Genomic DNA, 10,703 nt, shown 5'->3' on the forward strand with positions numbered 1-10,703 from the left:
AGATTAACTGTTGCAGTTCTAATTTGAAGTTATCTGGAGATCACAGGGCAAATCCTTTCATATAAATATAAATATTTTAATAAACCACAAGTTCTTCCAGGTACGATTTTGGGTGTCTGTGTGTTCATATATAACATAACTCTCACCCTCCATCTCCTTAAAAGTTTGCAGCCAGAGCCTCCATGAAGCTCTGCACAATCTGTCCATTGACGTCTCTTTATAGAGACTGAGGATGTCATAGAATCCCACTGGTGCCCGCAGTACACGACGGCCTGCCAAAGCCAATACCAGACAAGCACTTGTTTTTCCCCCAAATGACTTAGCGAGACGTTAAACACGTGAAAGTAAATTATCTTTGCTTCACGGCACAGCCGGCATCAAGCTCTGACCTCATAGCCAGGCGCGTGTTTACTCTGGCTGAGACGAGCCATTTCGACTTCTTTTAATTATTTAATACTCGAGGGATTCAGAGGCCCGGGGTAAGGCCTGTCCATCAGCGGGTATTTGTGATGTGCAGTGTTTGTGTGTTTTGCGGTCGAGGGGTGGGAGGCTGGATTGGCTTTTTGGAGCAGCGTGTCCATCAGATACAGGCACACTAACCAGGATGGCTCTCACACAGAAACACTTTTATACAATTTGAAGGAAAGAGCGGTAATGAAGTTTACTTTGCAGAAGCTCCGACTGACATCGGATCCAAATGGCCAGTTTAACTGAAATGTTTGACATGTCCACACATTCTTGTATTTACCGTATCTCTAACATGCAATAAGTCTTCTCTAGTTTCTCTAAGTGCTTGATTGGTAGCACTTAGATCACATTAAATCTCAGCCTGTAATATAAACATTCAACATGATCCTATGAGATCTAGTTAATCTATATCACAGATATAATTTAGCATGTTTTCCTCTGCCAGAAACGGAAAACAGATCACTTTGGCATCTGCAAGATAGCATCTTTGGTAAACCTACTCATCTCCTCCCCTGATCCTGTCCAAGTGTGCTGCTATTACTCTTCCCCTGATGTCAAAATCAATGTCTAAGAAGCTCAGATGTTGTCCTGCTGTTTTCCAGGTCACAAGTTGTATAAATGTAGATAATCTAAGAAGTTGTTATCATTTTGTCGCTTCCAGATTGATCAGTAACTCAAGGACGGTGGATAGTAAAAATCTTGAGGAACATATTTCAAGATAAAATAGCAAATCTGATAACCTATTAGTACTTTAGCTAATATTAGCATTCAGCCACTTCTCAGTTAATGTTACTGTTTGATAGTGTCATACAATACAATATTTTCTATTGCATTGTATACAGACATTAATTCTGAAATATCAATGCATTTATGAACACGTTTATTTAACATTAAGCCTAGAAGTAAAACACACTGGAAATAATCAAGCTTGCAGTGTATGTTAGTGTTAACTGTCTTGCTGTTCAGTTTGTAGCATTATATGACATTATGATCACTAGATCACATACATTGTTTATGCTTCATACAGATTTTCACCCAAATTTTTAACACAAAAGTTACATGTAACAAGCCCTTTATGAGAGTGTGTTTTGTGTGCCAATAATGATGTCAGTAACATTAGCTACGAAGTGTTTGAATGCTAACACCAGCTGTTGTCTCACATTAGCTAAAGGTTTATCAAATATATTATTTTAGCTTGAAATGGGGACGAATGTCTTTCCGGGTTTTCACTCTTCATTGTCTTTTCAGTCGCTGATCAATCATGAAGTGAGGAAATGATATTGATTTGGCAGATTCCCTACCATTATATGGAAATATTTTCTGGTTTCCTCTGTGATGTCCTCCAGCTGCTCAGCCTCCACTCTTGGTTATTTAATTGCAGAGCTTTCCTGATGGACATGCAGCCTTCACTTTAGCTTGCTTGTTGCTCGAGAAGTTAGTAACTGTCAGCTGCCATTAGCTGGCAGCAGATCTGAACTTTCACAGAGCGAACACAGCCTCAGAGACTGACAGGAAAGTCGAAGTCCCTCCCCTTCCCCACCATGAGGCCTAACTTTGGAAAATATTAATGATAGTCAGAAGCGAGATAATTTCTTTTTTCTTCCATTTGAATTGTGTCATTATTTACACTTATAATGTCTATCAATTTAAAAGCTAATTTTACGAGTCACGAAACTGCTGACGTATCAGCGTATTTAGCTGCATGATGAGAGTTGCTTTACTTCCTTATTATATGGTCCACTGAATACGTGCAGTAGTGTTTCCCCCCTTCCCCCTTCCCACGAGTTCCTGTTCAGCCCGTAGACTTTACCTTGTGGAGATGTCACAGATGTTTAAAATTGCTATTTTCAGCACAAGGAAAGTTTCACAGATATAAAAACTCCATGGATCAAAAATTCATAATAGAAAGCATCATAACTGACCTTGTTCGCACTTCGAGGTGTCCTGTCAACAGTTTTACAGACGTCTCCTTTATAATGGTGCTCTACGGTGAAAAATGGTTTTTGGGCTGTTGGGGGATATTCGCAGCAATACTACAAGTGGCCAGTGGAAAAAATTGGTGGCAGTGCTGAGCCCTATCCAGTTCTATAGTAAGTCTATGATTAATGCAGGGTTGCATACAGTAATATGTGCATTATTAGCTTACTAGCTAATGTCAGCTATGACATAGTTAGCTACAGTGACTACAGTGTTACACGAGAAAAGATCCGTCTTGCAACAATCCCTGGGGATAAACAGCAAGGTGCAGCTCCCAAATGGGACTTGAGGTGGGTTTTTTTATTCTGTGACTAGCAAATGAATATAAACATGGTTGACTAAGACTATTCTCACTGGCTAATGGTTTAGTTGACTAATAGGGGCAGCCCTAATGTGCATTTAAACAGAGAGCTTAAATTCTGCAAGCAGGATTCTTTTCATTCCAGATATAAGGAGGGCAGCTGGCTGTAGTTAGTTTGATAGAGGAAAAAAAAAGTGAGCGATGAAAGGGTTTAGCCGGTAAAATATGATCACAGAAACAGTTTCCTGAGGTTGTGCTGACAGCCGCTCCCTCCGGCGTGGACTCTCCGTTAAGCTCATGCATATGAGAAGTTTGGGCACAGCGGCCACAAACAGACAGATCGACCCAGCAGGGCCGCGCACGGCACGGCTCAGACATCTCAGCTATGTTGTTGCAGCGTCGCAAGAATGTAAGCCGTGGAGCAGACGCGGTTGTTTATAGTTAAGGTCAGCTCTGATGGTTGTGGGGCCACTGAGGGGAATCCAGAGAAGTGTTGAATTCTTGGGGCTCGCAGTCATCGCGGCACGTTCACTTCAATAGTCGTACTATATCAAAGCCCACTTTGTTTACATAATCTTATACAAAGGCTGGTCTTTATTACCTTGGGAAGCCACAGCCATCTGTAAGTTATATCAGTTTGGGTTTCAAAAAGTCCTTCTGATTAATTTTGGCTTTTATTGCTGAAAGCAGAGACTGTTAAATTAAATGTAATAGCATTTGACATGGGAAATGGGTAATAAAGAGACCCGCGGATGATAAATGATAGATATGTAAAGAAATCTCCAAACATTTCCTTTTTTTATAGCTGGTCAGATGCGAATATAGAAGTTGCTTGGGCCAGCAGCCATCAGTATCTCTGACAAGGACTGGCTTGTTTATGAAGCCCACTAAAACCCTTCCAGCAGAAACCAAGGCCATTTGGCTCTCTGGGGACCAATATGCTACAGTACATCATCCTGGAGAGTTCTCAGGCCACATGAAATGCTGAGAGCGAGCTCTTTGAAGGAGGAGGAGGGGGTCCAAATACCATATTGGGGGGGCTTTCAGCTGCATATCTCCTTGGAGAGATATTCAGCTGCCTTTCTTTCTTCTTGTCGACTTGGCTCCACTGACTCATTCGTTTCCATGTTGAGTCAGAGTGTTTGTGCACAGTCAGCACATTCTTGCAGCGAAGCGTTGGATACAGCTCCACACAAAACCCGCCTACATTACCCCCTTGAGGTGGAAACGCTTCCTTATATAAACTGTACTGTTTGTACTCGATTTTAAGTATTTACATGTTTGTGTCTCATAACACAGCTGCTGCCAGCTAATGGTTGTCAGCAAGAATGACTGAAAAATACTTGCTAGGCTTGATTTGATCAGAGGTTTGTCTTAAACTTTGGTCAAATACATACTTACAGCATCAGTCCACCCCAAAATCAAAAATACATATTTTTCCTCTGCCCCGTAGTGCTGTTTATTCATCTATATTTTTTGGTGTTAGTTGCAGAGTTTTGGAGACACCAGCTGGAGTGATGTCTGACAATATAGCACGGCTGCTATCTCCAAAACCTTGCAACTCACACCAAAACAATCTAGAAAGATAAACAGCATGACTGGTGAGAGCAAAAATATGTAATTTTGATTTTGGGGGTGAGTTGTCCCTTTAAAAGTAAGCAGGCGAGACAGTTTTACTTACAAAGCCTGTTTCATTCAGAGTTAGATTCAAGTTAAGACAAGCTGAAATAACACAATACAAGTTAAAAACAGCTGAAACAACACAATTTAAACTTACAACAACATAGCAGGAATATAACAGAGATAGATCTATTGAAAAATAAGAGAAAAACATGCAAAAAGTAAGAAGAGTGACTGAAAAAATACTATAAAAGTGGTTCCAGCTCTGCTTATGTGATGATATTATATTTCTTTCAAAATTAGTTGTTTTGAAATTGTATGCTCTTCTGGTCAGCTGTCACATTACTAATAATTTGGTTATGACACCAACATCATTTTACTGTAAGTGTTCTTGGCTCAGAAATCTGTGGTGAGGTTAATAAGGTTTAAAAAACACTGAAGTCATCTCTGTCTGACAGAAACCTTGAGCAGTTCAGCAGGAGTGAAGTTCAAGCCAGCTGGAAGAAAGTAAAAAACAATGGCATTATTATTATAAAGCAGATCTGTCAGTCACATGTCAGTTGTCCAAGAGCTTTCATTGTCTTTCATCCACTTAAAAAAAAGACTTTTAAACTTTGAAAGTTAAATTATAAAATCTGTCAGTCAGTTTTTAATGTAGTCTTGTTTGTTCTTAAAATGTGTTTAAATGGATAGTTGGCTTTTTCGCTTTCTTGCTGAGAGTTGGATGAGATGATAGACACCCCCACACACATTACTGTAATCAATCAAATTTTTATTTATATAGTCCTTTTCAAACAAATCAAATTCAATTGACAAAACATGGGATGTTAAAATGGATTTAGAGACTAACCCAAAAGTTAAATGATTCAGACAACATTAAAGGATTGGTGGTTAAATAATAAAAACATAAGAAAAAAAAAGATGAAACAAGTGATAAAAATAGCAATAACAATAAAGATGAAATATGAAATACTATACAATGTAAAATCATTATAGTAAAACAGTAAAATGCTAATAAAATAACACTGAATAATGATCAAGAGTAAAATGCAAAAGAAAAGGAATAAAATAAATAATTATGATATTAAATAAAATAATTAGAAATACAAAAAACAAAAATATAAAACAATAGTCAGGGTATACAGCCAGCACCCAGCTAGCTTAGCTGAGCACAAAGCCTGGAAATGAGGGGAAACAGCTAGCCTGGCTCTGCCCTTAGAAGGCTAACTGTTGCTATGCCTGTCAGACTTTCTGTGCTCATATGGCACAAATGCAGTTTAGACTTAAATTGGATGATGAACAGTCAAAATCTAGTAATTTCTGAAACACTGAATGCAATTCAGCAGCAACACGGTTTGACTCGCATGGCCAACCAAAACAAGGTGTCTGTAATTGTATCATTCACTCACCCTGTAAACAGCGCGGTGAGCTCCTCCATGGTGCCGCTGCACACAGGTTTACAAGCAAACATGAAGATAAATCTACTTTTTAAGCCCAAAAGTTTAAAAAATAAACTCTGAGCTCTCCTCTGGCTGGTCAGCGGTTCCATGATTTCTTCATTGTTGCTGCAGAAGGTTGAAGCAGGAGTGAAGATAAATCCTCTTTTTAATACCAAAAGTTTGAAACCTTTCCAGCAGAGCTCTGCGGCTCTGAGCAGCTGTCTGTCGGCTCTGTGTCTCAGCTCTGCCCGGTCCTCTCGGCACTCGGCACAGCTCCACAATACACGTGACTGAAAACAACTGAAGGTGAACTCAAAAGTAACCGAGTGAGCATGTTGCTCATTAGGCTCTTTTCTATTTACTATAATGCCATTTTATAAGGACTTACAGTAGTTTCCGTCATTGACTCCGTCTCACCGAGGGAACGTGTACGCACAACTGCACTAGTAGGAGAAGTCCCCCAGGTCCTAAAAGACCTGTGATTGGTTTAAGTTTACCGTCACGGGGCAGATTCTCTAAATGCTGAAAACAGAGCCATAGAGGAGGTGTAGAAGTCTAGTTCTCTCTCAGAACAACTGATTTACAATATGATGAAAGGTTTTTATAAAATTATTTCTCAATTATACCAAAACAGTGTTGCCTGTTTGAGCTTTAAGCTTAAATGTCTTATCATGACTGTAGATATCACATAAAGGTTCATGTTGGGGTACTGAGTAATTCAACCATGTGTTCTTATTTTGCCAACAGGAACAGGCCAACATCATTGTTCAGCCCAGTGAGCTCCTCCTCAGACAGAGCGGACGTCCAGCTGCAGGGCTACAACAAAACCTACAACCACCAACAAGTATTCTCGCAGCAACAAGGTACTGAAACTGTTCACTGAACATTTGTTAACATCATCAGTATGTCGCACTGTGTTCTGCATGTTTTCGGTTGTCCTCAACATTCATCATTTCCTCTGTGGGTCTCCAAGGATGTGTGTATGGAGAAGGGAAAGTGGTTCAACCAGCCAGTGACGGAGACTTTGAACCAGCCAGTTACTTCACAAATCCTGCTGCCTCTCATTCTACAGGTAAGACAGCAATAAAGAATAGTAAAGGTAATACAGTGACTAGGACAGGAACCTCATACAACCCCACTTCAAATACTCTTATCCCTCTTACTTATCCCTTTAAGAAGTAGGCAAGCAACATGCGCAGACTTTGTTTCTATTAATATCAGCCTGTTAAATTCCCATCATACATTTTCTTAACTTGACTGGCTTTATCAGTGCTTTGAATATTATTCAGTCTGCTTAATTCAGATTTGTACTCTGTGTCTGGCTATTTTTAATCAAAACTAATGTCACTCGGTTGAAAGACTGATTCATTAATTGGGAAACAATCATTCCGGAAAGTTTTTTATTTTAAAAACCCAGGATGAGATAGCTAACCGATTGTAATGATTAAAGATTAATTATGAAAATACTCGCAGGCCCACTCTCCCTCACATGAAACTAAAGGTGATGCTGTGAAATAATGTTGATTATCTGCGTTTCTCTTGTCAGGGTTTGACTTGTTGCAGGACCTACAGGGCCAGGCGGGGGGCGGTTACTCCATGTCTCCGTGCTCAGACGACAGCTTCCTCTTCCAGGCAGGAGGCGTCGACCGCTGCCTCAACCAGATCTACTCCATCTACCTGGACTCATGATGGCCACCCGGAACCAAAAAAACTGAATCAGAATCACTTTGTCTTCCAAAGGACAAAATGCAACATGTATGATGTGTGGTGGCAGACAATCTCAACAACAATATACTGTATATTCAAGGCTGGGGTTGTCAGAATTGTCCGATGTGAAAAATCCATCAGCGGGAGTTTTAAACCAAAGTGCAAAATTGATTAAAGGCAGAGCTGTGGGCAAACTGGCAAATGAGAACGACCAAAGAGGAAGTCTGGTCAACGTATGAATGTAAATAGCAGTGACTTTTTTATTCAGAGATGACCACAGCATTTGTGATCTGGATAGAAGGAGCTATGAGCTTTATTTGCTGGTTTTATCTATTCAGAAAGTCAGAAAGCTGACTCTCTGGCTCTGCCACTTAAGTTAAACTCAACCAGTAACTTAAATTCTGCCTCCAGAAAATCTTACAACAGCAATAATTATTGTAATGTAGTGGTTCCCACAGTAGGGTAAATGAATAAATCTGTTACCAAGATACCAAAGAACAAAACAGCACAGTCCTGCATCACAAATTATATTAAGTTTCGTTTGACTTATCTCTGATTGTTGTTTTTTGAGTTTTATCTTTTTTGGGGTAAGAAGCATCATTTTATAAAATGTTGGGAACCATTATGCAAGCAATAGAGCAAGGAATAGTTCAACATTTTGGGTAGAAGTGCTTATTTTGTTTATGAGAGTTACATCAGGAGGTCATGTCAGCTAAGACAGTTATCTTAGCTTTGCACAGACTGGAGCCTGGCTCTGTCTAGGGTTAAAAAAAAAAATCCACCAACCAGCAACTGTTCACCTCAATTTAACATGTTATATCTCATTTGTCTAATTTGTACAAAAGACAGTGTCTATATGGATATTACATGTTGTTACGGTCATATGTTGTTATGTTATGTGCAGCACCATGATAACTCCAGGAAGTTACTGCACCCAGCCAAGAAATAGGCCGGTACATAACCTACCATAAAACACTTCTAGATTTGTGTGGATTAAATAAACAAGATATAACTGTAATTATGCAGACATGATAATAATAATAAGAGGAAGATGGAAGAGCAAGAAAAAAGATATACTTTTATTAATCCCTCTTGGGATAATTCCATGTTTTCACTTTGTTTGTTACTTACGCAGAGAGGCCGAAAATACAGATATATGCACAAAGAGGACTTATACACATGCATCAATGGAGAGACGTCAGAATTTTGAGAGGAACGAGAAGAATATCATTTATAATGCACGTTTCAAGGGAAGGGGCTGCATAAAAAGGTCAAAGGTCAAAGGTCAAAATTACGTATAAAGTTATTCATAAGAAAAAAAGCAATTACAAATTATGAAAATGTTAACATAAAAATATAAAAAACAAACAAAAAAATATAAATCAATCATAATAGAAAAAGTTGTAACTGACCTTGTTTGCAGTTCGAGGTCAATAGTTTCTTTTATAACAGTGGCCTACAGGGAACCCGATGAGGCTTCAGTAGTGGCGAGGGGCCACTGGAAAAATTGGCAGCAATGATGAGCAGCAGTCGTCTGTCCAGTTCTATAATAAGTTAGTGTCTTCCATGTTGCACCGTCATATTTCTACAGTAGCCCAGGATGGACAGACCAAACACTGGCTCTAGATGTGTCCTTTCACATTTTGTTTAAGTCATGGCTACTGTAGGTTCTCCTACATCCTAAATTCTCAAGTTATGGCACGAGTACCACTGGTGGTACTTGAGCTCCCTCTAGTGGTACACTGAGGAATCTCCCGGGTGGTACATGGTGTAAAAAGTTTGAGAAACACTGTCATACAGGCTTGGAAGGGGAGGGTGAGTGTTTACAATTTGCAAGGTCACTATTAGATGCCACTAAACCCACACACACACACTGGCCCTTTAAAACATAGATGTGTATTATACAAACAAATAAGTCTGGCTGCCAGATAAAAAGGCAAGTCTATAAATATGTGTTTTAAGACAGGAATTAAGCTGAGATGGTGCCAGCAAACCGAGAACAGGAGCCAAGGCGCCAGTATGGAAAAAAGCTCAATTTCCCCTTGACCTTAATGTTGACTCTGGAACAACAACAAGGCCTAACCAGCTGATCTAAAAAGTATTTTGAGACAGTAAGGAGTTAAAAGTTCACTGGTGTATTCTGGCCCATAGCCATGTAAGCAATGAGTGAGGTTTTTTAATGTTTTCCAAAAAAAAAATTGGTAACCAGAGCAAAGAGGATAAAGTGGTATCAATCTTCTCATGTAACTCTCTTCAAGAAATCAAATTAAGTGCATTTACCCAAATGTCAAACTGTTCATTTAAAGATGAGGTGTGTGTTTATCAGCAGTCAAATTACCTTATAACCAAAGTAATAAACCTCCAGCTGCTTGTTCATTTACATTTCTCGACTGCACAGAAGGAGCTGCAAGAGCATGGAGCAGTGGTGCCACCTAGTGTCTGAATGTGGTGTCAATGGAACCAATAAACTGACACAAAACAACACAAAAAAATGCACTAAAATGTCTCATCTGTGATGTCTGTCATGGACTGAGAGGTGCCAACAAATAAGTATCAGTATGTGTAATCAATAATGATCAAGACAGTAGATAATCTCTTTTTTATATATTGTTTCTTGTGTTGCTTTCTGCACAGTGGCTTTACATGTTTGTTGTATAGTTTCTATCAGTGTTATATTCAGTGAGAGGGAGGCGTGCATTGTTTACAATAACTTCTCTGCACTCTTTTCTGTCTCATCGCAGAGACTTTAAGAAAATGACCAACCAGAAAATGTTTACACTGATTTTGTAGCAATTCAGAGATTTCTTATTATTGTCATTGAACAGTGTATATAGACTGTATAAAAATGCACCTGTCTTTTATATCTAAATAAAAAATCTGTTTGTATATGTTTGCGTTTGTGAGTTCTGATGCTTTATTGATATTAATATTAATATTACCAATAATAATAATAATAATAAGGAGAAGAAGAAGAATGTGTGTCTGGATTTTATTATTTCTCATTACAAATATGTGAAAATGTAGTGTTAGAGTGAGAGGTTCATGAAACTAAGAGATAAATTGCGTCCTGTATTGACTCTGTAAGGGACAGTTCATTTTATTTTCTAATACAGGACATTCTTGTATCATACAGAGCAGGTGGCAACCCTGTCTGTATTTCTGATTATTTTGCTGCACTCAGGACACTTCTA

General features: G+C 39.0%; 1 protein-coding gene across 2 annotated transcripts in view; it reads left to right on the plus strand.

The window, feature by feature from the left end:
• The window catches only part of glis1a (GLIS family zinc finger 1a), a 63,595-nt gene extending 55,937 nt beyond the window's left edge, over positions 1 to 7,658 (plus strand). For both annotated transcript variants that reach the window (XM_084733157.1, XM_084733156.1), the window contains 3 exons: positions 6,553 to 6,668; positions 6,779 to 6,877; positions 7,352 to 7,658. In XM_084733157.1, the coding sequence (XP_084589283.1) occupies positions 6,553 to 6,668; positions 6,779 to 6,877; positions 7,352 to 7,494 (358 nt within the window). In that variant the 3' untranslated portion in view covers positions 7,495 to 7,658. The remainder of the gene's footprint in view (positions 1 to 6,552; positions 6,669 to 6,778; positions 6,878 to 7,351) is intronic.
• The last annotated feature ends 3,045 nt before the right edge of the window (positions 7,659 to 10,703 follow it).

Source organism: Lutjanus erythropterus, chromosome 12 (assembly GCF_056507025.1).
Source record: "Lutjanus erythropterus isolate fLutEry1 chromosome 12, fLutEry1.hap2, whole genome shotgun sequence".
Lineage (NCBI taxonomy): Eukaryota > Metazoa > Chordata > Actinopteri > Lutjaniformes > Lutjanidae > Lutjanus > Lutjanus erythropterus.